General features: G+C 47.8%; 2 protein-coding genes across 3 annotated transcripts in view; one reads left to right on the forward strand and one right to left on the reverse strand.

Annotated features, from left to right (window-relative positions):
* The first annotated feature begins 6,010 nt into the window (after nt 1-6,010).
* PRKAB1 (protein kinase AMP-activated non-catalytic subunit beta 1) lies at nt 6,011-15,972 on the forward strand. Of its 2 annotated transcripts, none has more exons than XM_035098521.3 (8): nt 6,011-6,244; nt 8,364-8,558; nt 9,467-9,633; nt 10,499-10,592; nt 11,203-11,317; nt 12,533-12,666; nt 14,051-14,119; nt 14,207-15,972. In XM_035098521.3, the coding sequence occupies exons 2-8, from the start codon at nt 8,403-8,405 to the stop codon at nt 14,282-14,284; spliced, it is 813 nt and encodes a 270-aa protein (XP_034954412.1). In that variant the 5' UTR covers nt 6,011-6,244; nt 8,364-8,402; the 3' UTR covers nt 14,285-15,972. The 2 variants fall into 2 exon arrangements, with proteins under 2 accessions (XP_034954412.1, XP_034954411.1); XM_035098520.3 differs by having other exon boundaries at nt 6,011-6,051.
* Nucleotides 15,973-19,240: 3,268 nt separating this feature from the next.
* The window catches only part of CIT (citron rho-interacting serine/threonine kinase), a 111,599-nt gene continuing 104,769 nt past the window's right edge, over nt 19,241-26,070 (reverse strand). Inside the window, exons 47-48 of the mRNA XM_088659241.1 lie at nt 23,669-23,972; nt 19,241-21,716 (exon numbers count right to left, since the gene is read on the reverse strand). Of these exons, the coding sequence (XP_088515367.1) occupies nt 21,693-21,716; nt 23,669-23,972 (328 nt within the window). The 3' untranslated portion in view covers nt 19,241-21,692. The remainder of the gene's footprint in view (nt 21,717-23,668; nt 23,973-26,070) is intronic.

The following is a 26,070-nucleotide window of genomic DNA, read 5'->3' on the forward strand; positions in this document are numbered from 1 at the left end:
GTGACACAACCAGGGCTTTTTTAGGTGGAACTGACAGGAACTCAGTTCTGGCACCTCTCAGGTGGGTGCCATTGCCATTCTAAGAGAATGAGGGAGGTGCTCTTGCTGAGTCCCGGCACCTCTTTTTCTAGAAAAATAGCATTGGACACAACTATAGTACTTTAGTCTACACATCTCTCCACTTTAGTTTTCCCAGTGTTACCTCATGATTGCTGTCCGTTAACTGGAGAATAAGTGTTGGAGCAGTAGTCTCACTAAAGATCATAGCCCAAGAACCTGATTATGATAATTCCAGCACATGTGTATGGAATTCATAGAATCATAGAGTTGGAAGAGACCACAAGGGCCATCCAGTCCAACCCCCTCCAGCAATTGTAATTTCTACTCTTCATTAAGCTAGCCATAAAGGAATCAGATGTGATCCTGTTACAATATTTTTTGTTTTTGTACTACAGTATGGTGTTAATGTTCTGTAGCTGTGGCAGCATTCAGACAGGTGTTTATTGCAGAATCTTTGCTGCTCATGCAGGCAAGACCTATTCTGCAAGATCCACAGGATGTCATTGGCATCAAAATGCCAGGCTGCTCGCCCCCCCCCCCGCACCCTCATTTAATCAGGATTTACCCTTTCCGTGGGAAATCCAGTGAGTTTTTTTTTTAAAAAAAACCATTGCAAGCAACCTGTTTGTGATATCTGAATAACCCATTCGCAGTATTAAACGCCCGGGGGGGGGGGGAATGTTTTTAGTGCCAAGTAAAAGATGGATGGCAATGTTTGCTCGCTGCCTGGGGTGAGTAAAGGTGATCTCGGACCAAGCAGACTGCGGACTAAAGAGCCCTTGACGTATGTGTTGGCTTGGGAGAAACCAGCTGAGGTCAGAGTCATCAGGTCCACATTGGGTCTCATCCAGGTTAGCAGTACACAGGACCAGATTTGGGCAGGCCACCAGCTATGCACCCCATTCATTTAGTTTATGAAGTCCAAATGATGTGTTTTCTTGTTTGCCTATGAGTGGAGCAGGGCCGCATTTATCCATTTATTTGCTTCAGGCTTTCACTGTCTCGTGATAGCTCTTTCTCTGTCTTTCACACACACACACACACACACACACACACACACACCGTAAAATAGTTTCCTTTTATGTACCACCTCAAGTTCTGCTGTGCCATTCCCTGTGCCTCAAAACCAAGTCGTCGTCCCCCCCCCGCCGCCCCCCCGCCACACACGCATTACAGGCAGAGACAGATGGGAAGGTAAATTGCTGTCCTCAGCTCCTGGATCAGATTAGCCTCCTCCAGGTCTTTGGGACAGCTGGGCTCTGTAAAACAGCGATGTGTGTGTAATTCTGATATGTAACTTTAGAGCAGGGCAGCTAAATATAAGAGATGAGGGCCCAGTGAAGATATAAGCAACAGGCTTCTGCAGGGCTCCTTTCTCCACCAAATAGTGGAAAATTATCATCAATAAGACAAATGTGCAGGCAAATCCACTCTAAAGCATCCATGTCAGAGGGCCATCCAACCTCTGCTTAAAAACCTTCATTCATTTTGTTTACAAACCATCTTTCCTCCAAGGAGCTCAAGGTGGTGTACCTTGTGGGATTTCCCCCTCTCCACTCTATTCTCACAACAGGCCTGTGAAGTAGGCTGGTCTAAGAGATAGTGAATGGCCTGAGGCTGCCCGCAGAAGTTCACATGGCTGAGTGGGGATTCGAACCCATGTCTATGCCAGGTCCTAGTCCAACACTCTAGCAACTACACCACGCTGGCTCTCTATAAACACGAACATTCCTTCGAATGTTGAATTGCCCTGGTTAATCGCAGTAAAAAAAAAGGTAAAGGGACCCCTGGCAAACCAGAGCAGCACACGGAAACGCCGTTTACCTTCCCACTGTAGCGGTTCCTATTTATCTACTTGCATTTTGATGTGCTTTCGAACTGCTAGGTTGGCAGGTTAATCACAGTATTCCCCTTTAAAAACTGGTCCCTAAACTAAACCAACCGGGACAGAAATGTGAATGCAATTGTATGACACCTGAATTAAAAGCAAGAGAAACCACAAAGCAAAATTCTAAATGACCGAATCAGACCATTGGTCCATCTAGCTGAGTACTGTCTGCATTGACTGGCAGTAGCTCTCCGGGGTTTGAAGCAAGGGCTCTCTCCTAGCACAACCCTGGAGAGGCTGGGGATTGAACCTGGGACTTTCAGCTTGCAAGGCGGATGCACTGCCACCAAGCTACGGACCTTCCACTCTGCCACTGCAGGACAGGCCTTCCTCCCCTTGGCGGGAGTAGGAGTCCCGCAACATCTGAAAGGGCACAGGTTTCCCATCCCTGCTCTGAAGCAAAGGTAGGTAGCCTGTAACCCCCCAGAGATAATGGTTGATAGGGCCGGGTCTCCCATGTGGCAATGTGAAGTGACTGTCTCAGGTGGCAGGATCCACAGGGGCAGCAGATCTAGCCTGCTGTGGCACGATCCTTGGAGGCCAGATCTTCTGCCTCCTCGGCAGTGCCGCCCTCTTGGTGAATAGGACCTGGTGCTTCTTTCATCCAACCCCTGGGGAAAAAATGATGAGGGCTGCCCTCTGGGTCTTTCTGGGCTCTGTACCCAATACTTCCCCCACTGTGACAGCCTTTGATTTCCAGTTCAACCATCGGGCAAAGTTGATCCTCTTCCCCTTGGTCCCAGTGGGGATCTTCACTCACCCCTTCTTCCCTGGTTGTGTGGGCAGAGGGGGGGGATCAGGGGAATATGGGAGTTGGTAGTCCAGCAACCTCTGGAGAGCTACAGATCACTCACGCTTGGTGCCCCAAGAAAAGGAAAATGGAAGCCCCTTTTGCAGAGGGAGGAAATCTTTGGTAAGCTTTAGCCACAGCCCTACCACTGACCTATCCCTTGGCTATCTGTTGAATGTGAGCAACTTCGGAAGTCCTCAGTTATATCTCAAGTGGCAGAGAGCCAATTGCACTTGCAGAACTTCAGCCCTCCTCTAAGAAAAGCCACCCTACTCCTTCCTCGCTCCACAAGGGTCCTCCTATGCCGCTCAGCTGCACCGCCAAGGCATTTAGGGGGTGAAATATCATCCCGACGCTTGGGAAGTTGTTAAACTGAGTAGACTGGAGAGGAGGAACAGCTTGTATTTAAACAGCCATCAGAGACTTCCAGGGCTTATCCGAGGTGTCAGCTTGCAGCCCTGGAACAACACGAGTATACTTTTGTATTGGGCCATGTAATCTTGGAAGAGCCGTCACAGTTCTCAAGCGACAGCCCAGGGCTATCTCAGGAGAAGTTGTCTATTAGGGCTAGTGGGGCACTGCCCCACCAACCTCAGTCTGCCCTTAGCTGCTCCACACCTGCCTTCTTAGTCGCCGTAATAGGAGGAAGATGGAGGCAAAAATTAGAATTAGTTGGCCCTGCCTGTGATTGGCTTTGGTGCCACCTACTTACTGCTGGCCTCCCCGTCTTCCATCCTACCAGTCTCAGCAACTAGGTTAGTTATCTATTTGGAATGATCCAGTAGACAGTTGCTTTCCTCAACAAAACAGGCTCGCTTGCAACCTGATAACTAAAAAAACAACAGAGCAGGCCAGTGCCTCTTCTATAAGTCCACAAGGGAAGTCCAACAGTTGTTCTGTCAGGAACTCCCAGAGCCCTTTTATGTAGCCTTAGGAACTGTTGCCTCTGCAAGCATCTAGTGCAGGCATGGCCAAACCTAGCCCTTCAGATGTTTTAGGACTACAGTTCCCATCACCCCTGGCCACTGGTCCTGTTAGCTAGGGATGATAGGAGTTGTAGTCCCAAAACACCTGGAGGGCCAAGTTTGGCCATGCCTGGTCTAGTGCCATAGGAAGCCTTACCGTATATACCTTGACCAGGACCAGTGGTTGAGTGAGCTCCGCCTCCTCCAGAGGAACCAGCTGGCTGTTAAAGGGCCCCCCTGCCTTATTCAGCAGTCTTTAGTTCCTGCAGGGTTGGGAATCAGAGGATGGTAAGCCTGTGTCTTCCTGTTGGGGTGATTCGGAAGGCAGCCCTGGTAGCTCTTCCCCCAGGGACAACGGCACCAGAGACTTGCCGTCTTCTGAGCTTGCTGCGTGGTATCTGGGTTCTAGAACTGTGGAGCTGGATGGGACCCCAAGGATCATCTAGTCCAACCCCCTGCGATGCCATGTCAGAGGCAAGGAGGGCTAAGGGAACGGGGAAGATATCCAAGGGCGGACCAGGTCAGAAGAACGGATATTATGAGGGGCTGAGTACTGTACATGCCTATCTCTAAACTGGGCTAATGGAAATTGAGGTCCAAAAAACATATCAGGTTGTGGAAGGCTGTAGTATGGAAAGTGCTTCTGTAGGTTGCAGTCCACTAAATCAGATCCACTGAGTGTGGTGGTGCCTATTGCTAAACAGTCTGTTGCACCAAAAATCCAAAGACATGGATGGGGAACCTGTCCCCCCCCCAATCTGCAAATGTTGTTGGACCCCAGTTCCCCTCACCTCCAGCAAGCATGACGAATGCGCAGGGGTGATGAAGTCCAGCAACCCCTGGAGGGCCACAGATGTTCCTAATCCCCGCAAAAGTCTTGAAGCATCATTCCAAATATTTTAAGACAAATCATGGTTTAAGGTTCAAGGTGTTACTATTAGCATACAAATCCATTCACAGCTTGGGGCCAGTTTACCCCCCAAGATCACCTTACCCCGTATGTGCTCACTGGACTGCTTCAATTGGCGGAATTGGCACTGTTACGGGCGCCACATAATATAGGTCCAGTATCTGTAAGAAATCAACCTTTCCATGTGGCAGCACCTATACTTTGGAACTCCCTGCCTGTTTATATCAGGCAGGAAGTGCCTTCACCGTACTCAGATATGTAAAATGCTGGTGTGGTTTTTTTAAAAGAAAAAAAATCCTTCCAGTAGCACCTTAGAGACCAACTAGGTTTGTCATAGGTAGTTAACCTCTAAGGTGCTACTGGAAAGAATTTTTTAAATTTTTTGTTTCGACTACGTCAGACCAACACAGCTACCTAAGGGGTAAAGGGGACCCCTGACCATTAGGTCCAGTCGTGACCGACTCTGGGGTTGCGCGCTCATCTCGCATTATTGGCCGAGGGAGCCGGCGTATAGCTTCCAGGTCATGTGGCCAGCATGACAAAGCCGCTTCTGGCAAACCAGAGCAGCACATGGAAACGCCGTTTACCTTCCCGCTGTAGCGGTTCCTATTTATCTACTTGCATTTTGACGTGCTTTCGAACTGCTAGGTTGGCAGGAGCTGGGACCAAGCAACGGGAGCTCACCCCGTCACAGGGATTCGAACCGCCGACCTTCTGATCAGCAAGCCCTAGGCTCAGTGGTTTACCCACAGCGCCACCTGTTATGGAATCTTTTCTTATGAAATAAATAACCAATTTTGCTACCAGAGCAGGCAGGAGTTGGGTACCTGTGGGCTTCCAGGTTTTGTCAGGCTGCAGCACTTGTCCTCACCAATCAACATCTGACCAATGATCAGCAATGGGTGGTGATGGTGGAAGTAATTTAATTACACCCAGAGGGCCACAGGTTCCCCACCTCTACTTAAGGGTGCCACACAAGGATTTATTTTTATTTTCGCTACTTTTACTTCTGAATAAGCACGTGTATGGGCTCGCAGCCTCTGAGCGCGTGCAGAGGGAACCTCTGAGCATGTACGGAGTGCAATTTCCTTCCCTCTATTCCTCATACATTTCCAGGAGTCTGTTGGGCGGCGCGGGGGTAGGAACAACTAGAGACGATGAGACTTGCAGGCGCGTAACGCTTTCGTAGAACTCTCGCCTCAAGAGCAGAAGGGAAAAAGGCGACGCGGCCCCTTTAAATCCCGGCAAGCTCCCGCGCCGCCCCGCCTCCTGTCTGCTTCGCGCACCCGCATGCGCAGTAAGAATTAGAGTTCAGCTACGCCGCCAGGCTCTCCCCGAGACCGGAAGTTGTTGCGCAGGCGGCCGGGGATAAACCGGAAGTGGCGGGAACGGCTGTTGCCCGGGGACCCGGAGAAGAGAGTCGCGGAGCCGCTTGCAGGTGAGTGAAAAGGAAGTGGACGGGCGCTGCGGCGATTCCCGCCTCGGTCCACGGCACAAAGAGGCTGGTTGAGCCCCGGAACCTCCCCCCCCCGGCCAGGAGAGCACAGGGCTCCTGAGCATGTGCAGAGGACAATTCTTTCACTGCAGCACCACGGGCTGTTTAGCACGCGAGTGTTGCTGTTTAATGCGAGGTAGGTCCGGGCTGAGAGGAGATGACTGGCCCAAGGTCACCAAGCGAGCCTTTTTAAAAGCCCATTTCCCTGCGCAGCGCTAGAGGTGAAAGGAAGGTTCTTCGCGCACATCCGGTGCCACTTGCCTGTCAGACTTTGAATTTATATGTTAGATATATTAGGAACTGCCTCGAACCAGATCAGGTTATTTATCCCTTTAGCTGAGTGTTTTATAGTTCCGCCAACAGTGGCTCTCTGAAGTCTTTAGCACAGAGGGTCTTTCCTTTCCTGTTGTTGGATATCTTTTTTTATATAAGTGGGGATATTTAAATAGTTGCAAATATTAGGTGCGGGAGATGTGGGTGTGGGTGTCAAAGGGTGAGTCAGTCACAACTTGAGCGCAACTTGCAGCAATGTGGTATAAAAACGTAAGGGCCATACTGGGTCAAGCCGACAGCATCCTGTTCTCAGAGAAGCCAACCAGATGCCAAGGCATGGGTTCGAGCCCCACATTGGGCAAAGGACTCCTGCGTTGCAGGAGGCTGGATTAGATGACCCTCGTGGTCCCTTCCAGCTCTATGACTATGCACGTTCTGCCGGATGTCCTGCTTGACTGGTGGTACTTAGGGGTTGCATATGTTACGGGGTGTGTGTGTGTCCTGAAGTACAAGTCACAGCTTGAACACAACTCACAGCAGGTGAGAGCCTTGCTGGATCAGGTGAAAGGGGACTCATCTGGTTCTAGCATCCCGTTTTTACACTGGCCCAAAGTGCAATAGCACTCTGCCCACCTGCGATTCACAGCTGCTGGTATGCAGAGGAGAGGCGTTTACTGCCTCTGATAGATAGCCATCGAGAATAGAAGCCTTATCCTCCATGAATTTGTTGAATGGTCTTTTAAAGCTGTCCAAGTTCGTGACCGTCGCTACATCCTGTGGCAGCTAATTTCACAGATGAATTAGATGCTGTGTGAAGGAGGACTTCCTTTTTGTCTGTCCTGAATCTTCCAACTGTTCAGCTTCCCGGGTTCTAGTTTTTTTTTAGTCTTGTGCATGCTTAAAACTTAATAGCTTTATTTAGTAGAGCGCACTTTGTTGGAACCTAGGTGAAGTGTTGTCCTCATTTGAAAGATGTAGGGGTATTGGGCTAGGAAGAGGGAGACCTGGGTTCATATCCCCCATTAATGTTGTTGTGTGATCTTGGTCCAAGCATACATACTCAGGCTCACCTATCTCACAAGAGATGGGAGAACCCTTATGTTATCTTGAGCTTCTTCGAGAAATGGCTGAATATTTTGTTGGCATCCGTCTGTCTTGGGAGACAATGGAGGAGTGTGCCTTTGTGGGTGAAGTCGAAACTATTGGAAGGTTACAGTGCCTGTTGTGGCAGTAGAGATTGATAAGGGAGAGACATGTTTTGTTGCAGTTGGGGCAGATGACAATTAAAACGAATTTATTTATCTTGCTTGGCCTTCTGAGGAGCACAGGTTGCAGATTTCCCCTTCTATTTTATCTTCACAACAACCCTGTGAGGGAGATTAGGTTGATAATGTGGCCCAAGGTCATCTAGTGATCTTCATGGCGGATGTTGCTCCTCTGTGCTGCTCCTTTCAGCTGGAGATGCTTCCAGGGACCTTCTATGCTTTCACCTCATTCCATTTTTATTTTTTATATTCCATCCTTCCACCAATTAGCCAAGGGCCCTTTTGCTCCCCTCCCCATTCTTGCCTTTCAATATCCCTGTGAAGTAGTTTAGGCTGGGAGGGATGGGGAGTGAATCAAGGTCACCCAGTGAACTTCCTGGCTAAGTGGGGATTTTGAACCCAGGTCTCTCAGGCACTTTAATTGTGACACCACACAGGTTCTAAGCTTCTCTCTCTACAGGACACAATCCTTATGTGCCTGGTGTTTAACCCCACCCAAATGGCATCATTGGCTTCAAGACAGGAAACAAACAAACAAACAAAAGTCAATCAATCAAACAAACAAACAGACAGACAGCAGGGCTTTCAAACCAGACCTCTGCAGTCAAAAGCCAGCTTGTCATTCTCCTGCCCATTGCTCATTAGATTGTGAGCTGGGCTGTTTGTTTATGCCGAATGAACAGCCCCTGGTTTCTCCGCAACCTGATTTTTTTGCAGACATTTGTGGCTGCCTTTCTCTTTGGGATCTGAAGAGCAATGGGGAACACAAGCAGTGAGCGGGCCGGTGTGGAGCGTCAAGGGAGCCACAAGACACCTCGGAGAGATAGCGGAGGAACAAAGGATGGAGACCGGCCGAAGATCTTGATGGACAGCCCTGAAGACGCTGACATGTTCCACACTGAGGAAATAAAGGTATGTGACCTCAGGCGTTTGCCCTCATTTGCTGGGAAACCCGAGCAAAAGGGTTCATGCTGCCATTTTGAAGGATGTGAGACGGGCGCCAGTTTACTCTTGCAGAAGCTCCAACAGCCAGTTGGTTATTCTCTTTTTAGAGAGGGGAAATCGGCCATTGGGTTACGTGAAGCGTTAGTACCACTCAGAACAGCCCCACTGAAAGTAATAGACATAGCTAACTTGGATCTGATAATTTCAGTGGGTCTCCTCCAAGTCAGACCTAGGCAAATGCTGAGTCATTTGAATGTCTGTTTCCTCCTCCTTCACCCTCTGCTAGGAGGTCAGATAATGGTATGTAATAATAAAATAATAATAATAATTTATTATTTATACCCCGCCCATCTGGCCGGGTTCCCCCAGCCACTCTGGGCGGCTTCCAACAAAATATTAAAATACAGAAATCCATCAAACATTAAAAGCTTCCCTAAACAGGGCTGCCTTGAGATGCCTTCTAAAGGTCTGGTAATTGTTGTTCCCTTTGGTGGGAGGGCATTCCACAGGGTGTGGATGTAGGCCCAATGGAGCAAAAAAATATTATTTATGTATGCAACCACGGCTGCACGGATGCTATTGGCCCAGAGATGGAAAGATGATAAAGCCCCGACCAGAGAAGAATGGCAGATTAAGTTGGTGGATTGTGCCGAAATGGCAAAAATGACCGGAAGAATCAGAAAGATTTTAATAAGGAATGGGGAAAATTTATAAGTTATGGGTAAGATTTTGGGAGTGCCTGGAGAAAGGAAAGGAAGAAGTGGACCCTAAATGACCCACCCCTAAGCCACTTAAACTAAAACAGATTGCGGAACTGAATTTTTACCGAGACTTGGCCATTACACCGCATATTCTTCCCTCCCTGTCCCACGCAGCTTGGCAAGGAAAAAGAAGAATTCCTGGCCTGGCAGCATGACGTCGAGGTGAATGATAAGGCTCCTACACAAGCTCGGCCAACCGTTTTCCGCTGGACTGGAGGAGGCAAAGAGGTCTTTCTGTCTGGCTCTTTTAACAACTGGAGCAAACTTCCACTGACACGGAGGTGAGCATCTTTGTGGCTTGGTCTGGGCTACCTTCATTTGCTGTCTTAGTGTGGAGGCCCAATATGTTTAAAAGGGTATCTACGGTGTCTATCCTTACTGCAATTTCCTACAAGAGCAGGAAAGGCGAAGGATGTGGGGTTGAATTTTTGCTCACAAAACATTTTGTCTCTATGTACCCCACCCGCACTCTAGTTGTTATGAATGGGAAGAAGACATTGTTGGTATATTTTTATCCTGTTCTCCGTAGAGCTCAGCGGAATGCTTACAGTCCCTCACTCTTTACCTGAGCTGGATGCGGCTGAGGGGAGCCGTAGTCCAAAACTTCTGGAGGGCGCCAGGTTGGCGAAGGCTGTTTCAGTTTGCTTAGCTGGGTTGAAATGATGTTTCTGGACCCAGTGAAAGGCATTCTCAAGAATACCTTTGAAACATCGTCCCTTGCCATTTCTGCAATCTGCCATCTTTGCAGAAGCTCCAGAGCAACTTCAGGCATTCCCAAGGGGCTGAGCTTCGCGCCATGCTCAAATACTGTTGGTGAAGCCAATGCTCATTTTCAAGAGCGGCTCACCCTTATGGCCATGGGGAGCCAGTCTTGCAACAAAACATCGCTGCAAATCCCCAGCTTCTAAGCAAGAGCGACCTGCAGTCGCACTCACAGACAGCTGTTGGGGTTTTGCTTTGGGTGGGCAGGACGGTACTGTCTGTTTCATTCCAGTATATTGGGGTGGGTTGTCTACCGAATGGGAAAAGGCAAAAATTGTCCTGATTGGATCTCTCTTCAGATTCAAACTCTTTTTTATTATTATTTAGCTGATTCGCTTTTTAGGGTAAAGGATTAATTGTACCCCCTCCCTCTCTCATTCATAGCCACAATAACTTTGTAGCCATTCTCGATCTCCCAGAAGGCGAACACCAATACAAGTTTTATGTGGATGGTCAATGGACACATGATCCTGCAGAGGTAACATTGCCTTTTTCATTCGTCTTACTTGGCCATCATGAAGGGCTGGCTCATGCATCCATGCCTCCGCCTTCTTTAATTTCTCCGTGATTGGTGGCTGGCAGCTGAACATGTGAAATGCCGGGTGCATTGGAAAGCGTGTTGTTTTTAGGTACGATAGTTCACATCAAAGGTGGTGGCCCATTTACACACGTAGGCCATCACTTGACGTTGCAGCAAACCAATTTTGACAACTGACTTCTTTCTGTAATGAACCAGTGGGGCACCAGCCGTTGGTCAGACACTCAGCCGAAGACTTCTCCTTTTTTAAAAAAAATCCTCCTACATCCTTCCCATGGGAAGGCCTGAGATTCGTTCTGCAGGGCCTAGGTCTATGGCCCTCCAGATGTTGCTGACATCATCCCTGTCCATTGGCCACAGACTGGGGCTGATGGGAGCTGGAGCCCAACAATCTGGAGGTTCCCAAAAGCTGAGGGGTGGAGCCTATTCTAGGGATGCAAAGTAGAGCTTTGCTGGTTTCTATTCTGTTCCTCCTCCTCTTCCTTCTCCAATCTCTTCCCATGAGGCACCCCAAAGCGATTTACAAGCTGCCCCTTGGTTTTCATCCTAGCCTGTAGTAACCAGCCAGCTGGGGACTGTCAACAATGTCATTCAGGTGAAGAAAACAGACTTTGAAGTATTTGATGCTTTAATGGTGGACTCCCAGAAGTGCTCAGATGTATCTGGTAGGTATCTTGGTGTCGTGCTTCTCCATGATTGGGGGTCCTGTGTTGCCTTGCTCCAGGGTTTAGTGGCTAGCTGTGCACTACAGTGGTGCCTCGACTTACGAATTTAATCCGTTCCGAAGGCACCTTCGTAGGTCAAAAAATCCGTAAGTCGAAAAATACCATTGGAAACGCAATTTCACATAGGAATGCATTGGAAATGGAAAAATTCGTAAGTCGGAGCAACCCTATCTAAAAATTCGTAAGTCGAAAAATCCCTATCTAAAACCGCCGCGGTTTCCTTTCGGATGTCGAAACATTCGTAAGCGCGCGGCCATTACCCCCATTCGTAAGTCGAAAAATTCTGTTGTTGAGTCGTTCGTAAGTCGAGGTACCACTGTATTTGTGTCCTGGCAGTGGGGATGGTCTGAATGCAGTTTTAACCCTGGAGGACTTTGTTCCTCCCAGCACATTATTGAGAGTGTCAGTAACCACACGGAAGGTGGTTTTTGAGCAGACATTGTGCACTTAAGCGTCTCAAACAGTTTTTCACCAAGGACTCCCAAGTAAGCTTAGCAGTCGTGATCCTTATGGATCAAAGAACGGAAAGCACCAGGTAGGAATAAATGGACATTTCTCACAGTGGAGGGATGTAAAAAGTGTCCTCTTCACCGGAATTGGTATTGGGGCCTGTGCTTTTTAAACTTGACCTGGCGTTAGGTGTGAGCAGCGAGGTAGCGAAGTTTGCTGATGGTACCAAATTGTCCAGGGTGGTAAGAACAGCATCACCATTCAGAATTAAAGGCTTCGCCCGAATGTTGTTCTGCTGTCTTAGAATATCCCGTGGATGAGCTAGAAGAAATAATCTAGCTATGCAGATGTTGATCAGTTACTTTCTGAATCTTGTAACTGTTTTCAACACCGAGTTTTAAATTGTCGTAGCCCTCCCTGGGGCCTGGTGGTGAAGGATGGGGCAGTAAATTCAACAATGATAGTAATTTTTGTTGTTGTTGAAAATGGCATTGCAGGGAGTACCGATCTCTCTCAAATGGGCAAACAGGCAGTAAAGTTTGCTAAACGGCATTCAGTAGTAAAGTGTAGAAATCAAGTAAGTAAACCTTTGGGGATTCAAGACTACGGCTGAAATGGGAAGTTGTTTAGAAGTGCTTTCCCCCAAATAGACCCAAGGTTAACCCTACGTGCCTCCCCTCTCTCCCCGCTACTCTCCCTGAGCAGAGCTGTCGAGTTCACCCCCCGGACCCTACCACCAGGAACCCTACATCTGTAAGCCGGAAGAGCGCTTTAAGTCCCCCCCTATTCTCCCTCCGCACCTCCTGCAGGTTATCCTAAACAAAGACACTGGGATTTCGGTGAGTAGAGAAACGTGAAGATAGAAGCAAGCCCCCGCTTTCCCCCCCCCCCAAATCAAATTCACTGTGTAAGCTGATGTGTCCTTGGGGCAGTTTTTATGTGGGGATTCTCCATTTGAAAACAGAGGGTGCGCAGTGAGACTGCGCCACTGAAACTCAGAATTGTTTGAATTGACCTGGGGAGGGGGGGGGTTATTGGTTTCTTTTGTTCTTATGTGTTTTTATCTTGTATTTTTATGCTGTGAACTGCCCTCAGATTTACATATGAAGGGGGATGGTATACAAATACACGGTAACTATTATTAGTAATAATAAGCCTTGCCCCACCTTGCATCCTGTTTTCTTAATAAACTGGTCATGCTTGGGTTTGCATTTCAGAAGCTTCCACAGGAATGGAAAAATTCTCTTTCATGCTACAAAAAATATATATGTATTTGGTAGGTGTACAAGAGTCCTCTGGTGGCCCCTAGTGGCTTTCCTGATTTTGCATTCAAAGTTCTAAATAGGGCTAGGCGACATAGTGTCCGAAAGCGGTTTGAAGTCCATATTGGGATATCGGTTTCATAATTTTTGACCTGGCAATGTATCGCAAATCTTGATGTGTGTGCGCACGCTATGCACAAATCACAATGTGGGGGAAACCAGGGAACCAGCCAATGTTTTCCTTGATTCCTGCAGCCCATTAACTCTGCTCCACTGCCTCGTGCTGGGAGCAGGCAAATCACAAGAGCAGGCGCCGGCAAAAATCACGATGCGGGGAAGCCAGCCATTGCCTCTACATAGCGCTATCCTTATTTCAGATATTGTGATATACTGGTGATATACCAAGGGAGACTCCCAAGAGCCGGGTACACAGCCCCAGAGGGCTGCATTTGGCTCCCAAGCACTCTACCTGATTTAGGACTAGGGCTGGGCAATACTTGGTTTTCAGCAGAATATCACAATGCTGAAAACCAGATATTGCCCAGCCCTAGTCCTAAATCAGGTAGAGTGCTTGGGAGCCAAATGCAGCCCTCTGGGGCTGTGCACCTGGCTCTTGGGGGTCTCCCTTGGCCACACCCTCTCCTTAAGCTGCACCTCTCTCCCCAAACCACACCTTCACTGACCCTTCTCTGCCCTTTCCTCAGAAGCCTATGCCTGGCTGGAATGTGTCTGTGAACTGCGACAGTGCCTCTTACTTGGCTGGGTGGAAACGACAGTGGTGCAGAAACCTGCCCCTTGCGTGTTGCTGGCATGTAGCGATGCTCCACTCACTTGACTTTGGCGCCACCTGCAACGGCCATGTGGCCCCTGGCAGGCTCCTCAAGAGGGAGCGTGGCCCTTGAGCTGGAAATGGGTTCCCCAGCCGTATCCCGAACTACTCTCCTTTGTTGCCCCTCTTTAGTGCGATCCTGCCCTGCTTCCCGAGCCGAATCACGTCATGCTGAATCACCTCTATGCCCTTTCCATCAAGGTAAGAAGGCGGCTTAAGTCGTTACTGTCTGCCTGCGTTTAGACAGCTCCGTCTTCTGATCTCCCTCTCTTCACAAATCTCTCCTAGGACGGGGTCATGGTGCTCAGCGCTACCCACCGTTACAAGAAGAAATATGTCACTACGCTGCTGTATAAACCCATATGAAAGCACTGCTGGGTGCCCGGGCGGATGGAGCAGTGGAGGGAACAAACGAGAAGTGTATGCTCTTTGAAACAGTAGCGGACTTGCTGTTGAATCGTAACGCATATATATACATATATGTATATTTTTAAAAAGAGCCCAAATTTGCCTCGCTCTTTCTCTCCCCCTCCTGCTGTGAATGTTCTTTAGCCCCACAAGCAGGTACCCACTTGTGCTGCCAATCAAGGCCGTGGGTTTTTGAGGGGGTTCGTTCCCCTGTAACATTGCGGGGATGGGGGGCGGGAATCTATGAAGACGCACAAGCTGCCAAGGGCATTTAGTTTGCAGTTAATACAAACGAATTTTTGAACTGGGCACCTGGAATGAATGGACACCTTCAACCGTCCAAAGTCCCCAAAGTGGCTTTGCTTTTTTTCGTACAGCAATATGTGTAAGAGGAGGTGTTTCCCTTCTGTAGCAATCTGGGCATACCCTTATAAATAACTTATTTTTTGTTCTCCTCCGTCCATGCCCTCCCTGGTCACCTCTTGTAACCTGGGCGCTACTTGCCAGGCTCCAGATCACTGGCAAAGGCAGCCAACTCTGCTTACTTTCCAGCAGAAAATGCTTGGCACATCTTTCAGTTTACTGCAGCTGGACTGATGGCTTTAGGTTGGTGGTTTCGCTGTCCAGTGGCAGCAGGATGTTACGAAGAGGCTAGAAGAGTCGGACACTGCTGTGAAGCTTCGGGACCAACCCTTTCTGGGTCCTACAAGCCTCCTCTTCCCCCCTTTTACCGCCAACTGATTGGATAGCTTTCTCAGAAATGTGGCTCCTTTCTTTCCAAAGATTAGAACTCCCAAGCAATATTGCTGGCCCTGCTCTAGGGTTGCGAGGGGAGGTGGGCTTTGCACCCCAGGCCTTCACGTCCCTACGCTAAGGAATCAGGATGCTTCTCCTCTCAAACAGCTGTAGCCTCCCCTTGTTTGTGGAAGGAGGCTTGTCAAGGGGCTATCCCTCCCATAAAAGATAAGCTGCCTGCTTGTCCCCCCCCCAAAAAAAGTCTAATTAATGTGTTGTCACACCAAGGTGCCTGCACTCCCTAGCCTAGGGTTGCCAAACTCAGTAGTGGACAGGACTTCTGTGCCTTTAATTGCCCTGTTCTCTTTTGAGTCTGGAAACCTTAGAGAGAAACCAGCAGACCCTTTGCTTGGAAATTAAACAAAATGGTCTGCTGGTTTCTCTTTAAGGTTTCCAGACTCAAAAGAGAGCAGGGCAATCAAAGGCACATAAGAAGTCCTGTCCACTATTGAGTCTGGCAACCCTACCCTAGCCTGTTGTGGCACCAGCTTGTGCCTTCTTAGCCAAGTGGCCCTGCGTGGTTTTTTTCCTTCTGATTCCTTACCGATCTTTTGAGGCCACCAGGCAGTTTTAATGCTTTGAGTAGTAGCTGAAACTGACATGTAGCTAGAACAGGGGCTGGCTAACCTGTGGCTCCTCCAGGGGTCTTTGGGCTGCAACCGCCTTCATCCCTAACCTCGTCTGACCAGCAGTTTCGGACAGATGGGAGCTGGACGGCTCCAAGCTCCCATCCCTGCTCTTAACCACCGTTGAGAACAGTATTTCACATCTGCTTTTTTAAAAAATCTTTTGTTTGCGCTGTTTTATTGGTTCTCTTCAGTTTTTTAAATAAAATAAATTTACATACTGAAGAGCGAGCCTTTCCTTTGCACCTTTCTCGAAAGGAACACAGGTTAATTTCCTGACATTATGGCAAAGATTGGAACTCATACTGTCACCTGTGACCAGTTGCAATATGTGAGAGATGCCTGTTGGGTAGGGCAAGACAAAGGTCCGGGGTCACGGTGGTTATATGGTCAGGTTTACAGAGTGCTGGAGGTCAACAAAAAGATTGTCTCGCAGTGGAACTAAGTTAGCTACACTACAGGCAAATGTAATGGTCACTATATAGTTGTCTCTCAACCTGTGATCCCTCTTGTTTCAGGGCGGGTAAGTTATTTCAGCCTGAGGGCCACATGCCAGTGGTAGGTGGGGCCAGAGGCAAAAATTGGGTAGAGCGACAAATGTAAATGCTACCTTTGTACAGTAGGCTAGTTTCTACTCAAACAGCCCTCTCTAATCTCCATCAAGCAAGGGAGGGACATTATCAGCGTTCAAGGACAAACTGGAGGGCAAACTGGACAGGTCTGGAGGAGGCTGCATTTGGCTCCCGTCTAAGGTTCCCCACCCTCTGCTCTAGTTATTTTCACTATGATGAGGAAGATGAGCTAATCGAAAAGATCAGACTCTTGGACCAGGCAGGCAAAGAAGCAAATGTCCAGGGTCATGCAGATTGGGGCAAAACAAATTCCTAACTACACATATGTGCTTGTAGTGACTGACCAAGAAGAGAGTTCTGGAGGCTATAACTGATAGCTTGGTGGATGAGGCCAGAGGTCTATCAAGTCCAACATCCTGTTCCCTGGCTGCAAAGTCCACAAGCGGGAACTGAGGACAACACAGCAACCTCTCTCCACTTGCAATTCCCTGTAACTAGCATTCGGAACCATACCAACTCTTGACAGTGGAGACTATATCTGTTATGGCTCATGTAACAATGGCAAATCCTCGAATTTGTCTAGTCCTCTTTTGGAGTCAATTAAGAACGTAAATTCAACCATGCTGGATCAGGTTAACCATTAAGGGCTGATAAAGAATTGAAGTCCGATATCTGCAGGGCCGCATGTTCCCCACCCCTGCGTCAAAGGTCTAAAGCGATATTTAATTAGGACAAATTAAGAAGTCATAATGAGCAAGCTTTTCACATTAAAACTTCTCTGCTGGGTTAAGCAACCATGCATAAACAGCTCTTGCAGAGGCTGAATCACCATACCTAATAACATTTATCTCATATAAATAGACACACACACCCTTTTTCTTACATAATCCCAAGCTCTTCTGAACTATTTACTGCTCCCCCTATTTTTAAAAACATTTTTAAATTAATAAACCAAATATTGCACATCAGTGTGATATTTTCGCCCTAATAAATGGCATTAGATTCGCTGCATTTGAAATCCTTCCCAAGACTATGAATGAAATCTTCCCCACCTGCAATTTTTGATGACTATAAAACTGGGGAGATAAGGGAAGCAAGTGGCCAGTTTTAGGTTAAGGGGATAAGTCTGCTGGACGGCAACTCCCAACTCCAGCCAGCTCTACACACAGCTAGCACAACTCGCTGCCCTTGACATTTCATTGTTGCAGACCACACCCACTAGCAGGAAGCACAGCTGTGTTCACCAGGAGTTGAGCAACAGCACCAAGTGTATTCTCAGAAAGTTCCCTGTTAGCTTCAGAGCCGTGGGGCGGTAGATAAGAGCCCCCCCCCCCCGTTGGAACAGCCTTCCCCAAACTGGGTCCCTCTCATCTGTGCCCTAGTCAGTTTAGCCGGTGGTCAGCAGTGGTGGGAGATGTAATCTAACCATTTGTGGAAGGCTGTGGTAGGTCATTTGGAATGGAAGAATGACTGCTATGATGCAGTACGGTCATGTAAAATTCAGTTGCCCCAGAAACTCAGCTTCCCAGTTCTGGCCCTGACAGCTTCAAATATGGAAGTGTGTGGGGCGGGGGCTTTGCAGATGAGATCTCAGAAGTCAGATGAGTAACTGAAGATGTGCAACGCTTGGGGGGGCAGACCTTCAAACCCTGCATACTCCTCCCCACCATGAGCAAAATGCAGAATTATGCACAACTAGAGATGATGGACAAAGGGTGGGCAGCCCACTAAGTGCGGGAGAGCAGAGGAAAGAGAATGCTTGCTTTGTTTAGTTCACCAGCAGTCCTCCCCCCCCCAAAGAAACACAGTTTGATTATGAATCTTATCGACAGGACTGAAACAGTGAGTCTTAAATAAGTATATTTATGTGCACATTGAAAGAAAAATAAAGGAACATTTGTAAACAAGCTTGCAGTTCATTTATACATTCAAGATTAGGCACAACAGAAGTCAAAGCAGTTTGATTTTTTTTTTGTTTATGCGGAGCATCACTATGAGCTATATGGAGACCAAAAGGTGGTGGGTTAAGGTGGTGGTTGGGGGCGGGGTGGGCATCGCTTACTGGTAACCTACCCACAGCAGGCTGGGAAAAGGTTAGGTGTACAACTCATCAGGAAACACACTTCAGTTCCTGTAAAGCCGATAGTATTAGACACACACGATCCCTGTAGAAGAATACATCAGACCCTGTATAAACTGGCTTCGTTTAAAAATAGAAGTATTTACATTATAGTCTGAACTTGCATTCTCTCTTGCCAAGCGTTACTTGTTTTGAGATGTACAGTCTGAATTAACATGGGGAATAAGTTGTTGCTGGGGGTTTTTTATTAAAAAAAACAACAACCACCTTGAAGCTGTAGGGGTGTTGTTGCTAGGAAGAGGGCAAGGAACTATTCCCCCTTTGTTGTTTTAGGATGGTGCTTATGGGAAGCCATTGGCTTGTGTGTATCTGCCGGCACCGCTGACCAGCTCAATGTTTAAAAATGGCTTCCTAATGAGGACGGGATAGCTTACTCCAAGACTGAAGATGGAGAGCTGGAAGTTTAGCAATTACTGCTGCTGCGTTCTAGGAGGCCTGGCAGCTTTTATCCTGCAGTAATGGAGAGGGTTGGGACGCTCAGCTCATCCCTGTGACTTCAGGTAACAACCATGGAAGCCAAGCACTTGCAGAGTAACTTCTGACAATTTATTTACAGTCTTGCTACTTGAAATATTAATAATGCCATCTTTCTGCCTGACGGGATGGCAGACAACAAGTGAAAGTTCATATATATATATTTTTTAAAAAAATCCCCCCCCCCTTTTAAAAGGCAGTGGTGAGTTATAAAGGCTCTGGGAGACAATGATGGAAGATATGCTCTCCCACCTGCCTTAGATGCTGCTGCTCCTGTAGGAAGGAAAAGGTCACTGCACCATGCCAGTCAAGAGTGAATTTTGTTTTTATTTGATTATTGTTAACAACAAGTTCAATACTTTTCCAGGTGGAGTGTGAGTTGGTCCTGTTGTTTCTTTACCTTTTCTGCAACCATTAAAAGGTAGTGACGACAAATTCTATATTGTAGTTATGCTTGAGAACTTCATTGACGCTAACAAGCTTCTGCTTGCAAATTTAACGTTACCATTATTTCTCCGTGGGATTCCCTGGAGGGTGAGGGCGAGTAGCTGAAGACGCCTTTCCCCAGCCACCGTTAAAACAAAGGGCTGGTGGTTGAAAAGAAAGATGCACACTTTACAATAAAAAAGTAGAAACTGATTTGATTTCCTTTTTTTTGTTTTGTTTTTTACGAATATAAAGTTTCTTGTAAATATGTACAGTCCTTTGAGCTATTCTATAGCAGGAAGCATTTCACAAACAAGACACAAGATATACACTCTCAGGACTCGACAAGCCGAGCTTTCAGGTCACGAGGGACTTTTTTTTCCATGAGATGCAAAGACCTTAAAAACCTTTCAGAACACCCAGACCCAGAGGCAGAAGTCTCAACATGTTTCCTGACAAACCATCTGATATAAAATAGCCCGGATATACAACAGACCAGACCCTGTAATCCACAAGACCCTCCAGAAGGGCACTGATTGAAGCAGAAGAGATTTTAGGTGCCTCTCCAGTAGGGCAGCACCAGCTGGCAAAAGGAGTAAGCAGGAGAGGCAGAGTGGGATATTTTTGCTCTTGCCAGCTTGGAGTGAAACGCAGCAGCTAAAGCAAATCGAATGGCCGAAAGCCTAAAACTTGGAAACTTGTCTGCCTCGGTGGCTCAGCAACACCCGAACGTGAGAAGCTATAGAGGGGATTGCAGCTGGGAGGCAAAAAGTGATGGAGAGATGTTTGGAAGAGTTCGCCAAAGCTGTTTTAAATTTGCCTTTATCCCCACTGCCGGGAAGGGGTGGTCCGTTGCTGTACCAGGAATGGGCAGCCTGCGGCTCCTCCAGAATGGGAGCCAAGTGGGGACCTGACGGAGGCAGGAGCAAATGGCACGGTGAGAGCACCTGCTCCCCAAAAGTTGCTCTGCCTGCCTTTGACCGCCAGGTGAAGCCATCAACCCATTCCCACTGACTGTGGGCCTCCAGATGTTGGGCTATGTCTCCCACCGGCCCCGGCCAGTGGTTATTATGGGCCCAATGCCAACAGGAGGGTCAAAGGTTCCCGGTTCCCTGACCTACCCAAAAAAACTACAAACCACACTATGGCTTGTTTTGTTCCCCCCCCCCACTTCTTTGGTAGCATCTGAGCGCTGGTTGCACCGCTGCGGCAAGGAGGGCCTTTCCTTTAGCTTAGCCTTTATCCAGTAGATAGTGGTACGTTTGTGGACAGGATCCTGCCTAGTGCTGGCTGGGGATGGGAATGTCGTCGTGCCTCGCTAAGTTCTGTTGCCGTGGAATCGAAGAACTTTTAAAGCTCATTCTCCTTCAGTGCCAGTTTCCCCAGTAAACAATGATGGTTATTGTTGCAGCATAATCTATAAAGGCTTCAGTTTAAGTTAACACGGGAGGTACAAGATACAATATCTAGCAAACGCAACTGAAAAGGAGACTGCAGCCAGGAGGATGGTGGTGTATAGGAAGCATGCAGGGAGCTGCCATGCAGAAAACCTGGGTAAGAGAGAGGGAGGTTTTACACCTCCGTACTGCTTTAGTGCAGAAGGACAGAGAGTGAGAAAAGTGGATCATCACGACCACTTATTCTGTGTTATCACGGGATATTTGGGGAGAGCTAAAACAGGACGTTCCCTTCCCTGTAACCCGGCTGACGGCAGAGCTGCACTTAACGGGTTTTTTTTTTTCTCTTTGGGAATCCTAAATTCCAAAAGGTTTTGGAAGGAGCGGATGGACTAAATTGATCAGGCTTTCTCTAAAAGCTCTACAGCAGAAGCTAATGATGCTGGGTGTGGAGACACGAATCGCTGTGGCCTTTTGCCGGTTAAAGGGCTTTCCCAGAATCCCAGCATCCTTCCCAAATGCTGATATAAGCCCACCTTTCAAGACTTAGGTGAGATTCCCCATCCCATCTGACTTCCGTTGATGGGGGTGGGGGCGGGGGCGGGCTGGTAAAAGGCTAAAAGCGAAGTATAAAAAGTCCATGAACTGCTTGAAAGAGCAACGGTAGTAACAAAGTGCTCAAAAAGAGGGAAGGGGAAAGGAGAGAGAGGGGAAGAGCAAAACCGAACTGCAGGAAGCTGCAGGAAAAGAAACTGAGATGCAAACGATCCTTGCGAGCAACTTCGAGTCCTGGTGGATCGGATCCTGTTGCCAGAGCAATTGTTTTGGGCCCAGTGCTGTCGGCTGGGTGGGTACCTGGGCAGCTAAGTTAAGAAGTGCATCTACTCAGTACATTTCCTTGGCTCTTCCTGCAGTTCAAGGGGAGGCTTGTGTAGCTTATACTGACGATTGGTCCCAGACCTGTTGCAGAAAGGAAGAAAATGACATGAAGTTCAGCAGGTGCACTTGGCGTCACGAGTTCCTAGAATTGTTTACAGCAGCGCTGGGCTGAGATTCTCTAGCGCATACTGCTTAGTAGTAAATAGAGGCTACTGCCTTGTGGTCTTCAGATGAAGGGTGGTATAGAAGCAACGTTTTCCAATAGTGCCTTTCCCCAATATCCACCATTTGGGGCCCTACAATCAACAGGGAGGCCTTCTTGGTGGTGGCTCCCAATTTGTGGAATGCCCTCTCTAGTGAGGTGCATTGGCCTCCCTCATTACTAACTTTTGGAGGGAGCTTTAAAACATTCCTGTTTAGCCAGGTATTTGATAGCTGAATTACCTGTCCCTGGCAACCTTGACATTATTAGGTTTGAGAGTAAGTGACTTACTTTTAGAACTTTTAATTGTATTGTTTTAGTATTGCTAGGTTAGCCGCCCTGGGCTCCTTTGGAAGAAGAGTGGCATATAAATTTAATAAGCGATGAATCGGGATCATTCCTATATTTTTTTCTAGTATGAAGGGCAGAATTGCTCACTGGGAATTGCTACAATCTGAAGCTATCCCACACAATCGCACAGCAAATTAAGAGATTTCTGCTTATACATGAAGCGGCATACAAGTTAATTAAATAGATGGCAGAGCTGGGGTTTTCAAATTGTAGTCCATAGTAGGATGGTGGCCCGCAAGCTCCTTTCAAGTGGTTCATAGAAAGTTTGCAGAACAAATCAATAATAAGTCCTCTACTTTAGCTCCCCCCCCCCTGATGACAATATCAAGGCAGTTTTGACCAGGGGTAGATTCTCCAACAAGGAAATAAGGCCCTGCCATAGAGCCCATGATTTTCGTAATATGGTTCTGGGGAGGTCAACTAAATTTACCCCTGAAAAATTAACCAGTGATCTGGCCTAGTGCCCGTGATGTTTCTTAATATGGCACTAATTTCAACAATGATGCCTGTGCTGAAGGATAAGTTCAGTTTACTTCATATTTAAAATCCAGAAGCAAAACTTGGGTGTGCCCCTCCAAATTGTTACCAACCTAAATCAGTATCAGAATGGTCCAATTTTGTCAGCTGCGAATTCCTGGTTTACACTGGATACATTTTGTCAGATAGCCTACAAGGGCGGGTTTCCCTGGCTGCAGTTCAGCTAATGCACACACACTGTTTGGACTGATTTCATTTCACAGCGGCGTGCTCGTAAGGGTTTTGTGTGAGTGACACACTTCCCTTTGCAGAATAACAAGATAATAAATGTTCAGTAATCTTTCGAGCCCCGCTGCAGCGCGCCCAGCAATTCTCAAGCGGTCCACGAGAAAAGAAATAGAAGAGAAGAGTTTGGATTTGATATCCTGCTTTATCACTACCCGAAGGAGTCTCAAAGCGGCTAACATTCTCCTTTCCCTTCCTCCCCCACAACAGACACTCTGTGAGGCGAGTGAGGCTGAGAGACTTCAAAGAAGTGTGACTAGCCCAAGGTCACCCAGCAGCTGCATGTGGAGGAGCGGAGACGCGAACTCGGTTCCCCGGATTACAAGTCTACCGCTCTTAACCACTACACCACACTGGCTCTCTCTGTAACAACTGCTGTAAAAGAGAGATTGCTACAGAGGAGAATCGGCTGGAATCATCAAGGGGCACTAGGCTTTTCCCTCTGCCTGGGATCCTTTTAAGGAGGAGCGGCTGCTTGAGTATTTACTCTGGCTCTCTCTTAACATTTTTGTGGGGAATGTTCATAGCCCTATTTTCAGGAACAGGAATGTATTTGTGTTTTTACAAAAATACTTTTAAAACATTAAGGTTTTGTTTTGGATTTCTATCGTTTGCATTTGCATGTTTATTTGGGGGGGGGGTGCTTTTTGGCTAATAAAAGGCAGCATATAAATAAACTGTTAAGGTACGATAAATGGTGCAGGACAGTCCAGCTTACCTTGTTGACTTGGGAGAGGGGAGTCCTTGCTCCCCCCACCTGCATCCGTCCCCTGCTGCTCTCCTCAAACAGCCTCCCGGGAGACCTTTCCCTGCGGGTGCTCAGGACCCTGCCAGGAGATTTCTCCCTCTCTAGCGGGCGCCCAGGAGACTTGTCCCTACGCATCTCCGTCCTTCCCTCTCGATAGCGATGGGGTGTGCTTGGCTCCCGAGGGTGGCTCGGACCTTCCGGAGGCCCAGGGCTTGACGCTACCCGCTTGGTTATGTGCTCGTTATATGTCGGGGGGCCTCTCTTGTTCGGACTGCTGTCATTCAAAAACAATGGACGTGGACAGCTGAGTGACAATAAAAACCTTAACGTTACATTTTTATTTACAACAGCAAAACTCCCCACTGTGCCTTTTCCCCTTGCTCTGCGAGGCCGTGCTTTTGGGACGAACGCAAGTGTGCCGCTGCGTCTGTAACGAAGCAGGGGTGGCAGACTGAAAAGGGGAAAATATTTCTCTGTTGTGGCCGCCGAGACCACATAACACCGGTCTTGAAAGATCTACATTGGCTCCCAGTACGTTTCCGAGCACAATTCAAAGTGTTGGTGCTGACCTTTAAAGCCCTAAATGGCCTCGGTCCAGTATACCTGAAGGAGCGTCTCCACCTCCATCGTTCTGCCCGGACACGGAGGTCCAGCACCGAGGGCCTTCTGGCGGTTCCCTCGTTGCGAGAAGCCAAGTTGCAGGGAACTAGGCAGAGGGCCTTCTCGGTGGTGGCGCCCGCCCTGTGGAACGCCCTCCCAACAGATGTCAAAGAGGAAAACAACTACCAGACTTTTAGAAGACATCTGAAGGCAGCCCTGTTCAGGGAGGCTTTTAATGTTTAATAGATCATTGTGTTTTATTTTTCTGTTGGAAGCCGCCCAGAGTGGCTGGGGAAACCCAGCCAGATGGGCGGGGTATAAATAATAAATTATTATTATTATTATTATTATTATTATTATTATTATTATTATTATTATTATTTAACATGTGGCAGAAACCCTGCACTGCTGTGTAACCAGCCCCTAACATGTAACATTTGGATCCAATCTAGTTCTGCCTCTGGGTTGCCATCCCTCTATCAGCCACCAATCTTCCATTGATAGCCAGCTAGCCATTGATAGCCAGCTCCTCCATGAATTTATCTAATCTGCTTTTAAGTTCATCTACGTTGGGAGTGACCAACGCCTCCTGATGGCCACACACACTACTGCTCCCCCCCCTTAAAAACCAACAAAAACTCCTTTACATAGCCTGGTCTCCTTTTCACCTTTCACTATCTGGATTTGTACTTTGCTCTCATTGTCTCAGCTTTCTCTTTTTCCTACACCTCTCTCTTGAGATAACGCAGCCCATCCTCTGCATTCCACTGAAACAGGCATCACTTAACTAAATAAAAAGCCTTGTTCCCAGATCTAAAAATCTTCTCTCTTCCATCACCATTCTTATCCTCTCGGCCACCTTTGATGCAGATGCTTGCGAGCATGCTCTTCAGGGTCAACACCTTCCACATCTTTGGATCTCTGTAAAACCCTGATGGTTTCATTTGAGCCCAGCTGAATGCAGCCCGCTTCAGTGTTTTCCCTGGAGGTCTTCCTCCGTTCCAGAGGACTCTGCCATGATCTCACAGCTATCTAAACACAGGGTGATCTTCATCAGGTCTCATGAACTTCCAGGCTTACGTTTATGCTGAAGGTATTCAGACCTCTCCCTCTTTCCTTCTGCTAGTCCTTCAGTGGCTCATCACTGCCCACAATATGCCCAAATCTGGACAGCTCCTCTTTCCCCTTCATCCTCCCCCTTGTCATTGGGTGCAGAGAGTAGCTGATAGCACCACTACCTACCCAACTGAGTGAGGTAAGGCATGCTCAGCTTCATCTTCTATTTCCCCCTCCTTTTTTGCTCAACCGAGACTTAAGCAACATTGTAAACATCTGTTCCTTCCCCTGCATCTTCTTGGTTAAGACACAGATCCACGTTCTCACCATCACTTAGCCTGGACCACCACTTTCTTTCAGTGGGATCCCCCTTGTTATTACACTTTCTTCTCCTCAACTTGTCCCAAAACTCTGTCTCAAACTACTCAGTTTACCTCTCCCTTTGGGGAATGGGCATAGCTGAGCAGTGGAGACTGTGAAAATGGGATGCTGGACTAGATAGGCCATTGACCTGATCCAGCAGTCTCTTCTTACGTTCTTAATGGGTCTTCGCTGAGCCGAACTTACATTGGCATGAACAACGTATCTTTCTCTAAGGCTTTTCTCAGCACTTGCTTTCCACGCAATCTTTAATCTTCTCCACTTTTCTTCTCCAGTCAACCTGATATCTAAGTAGGTGAAACTGCACCTGGCTCATCATGTTCATCTACTGCCAC

The sequence above is a fragment of the Zootoca vivipara genome, chromosome 16 (assembly GCF_965207765.1).
Source record: "Zootoca vivipara chromosome 16, rZooViv2.hap1.1, whole genome shotgun sequence".
In the NCBI taxonomy this organism is placed as follows: domain Eukaryota; kingdom Metazoa; phylum Chordata; class Lepidosauria; order Squamata; family Lacertidae; genus Zootoca; species Zootoca vivipara.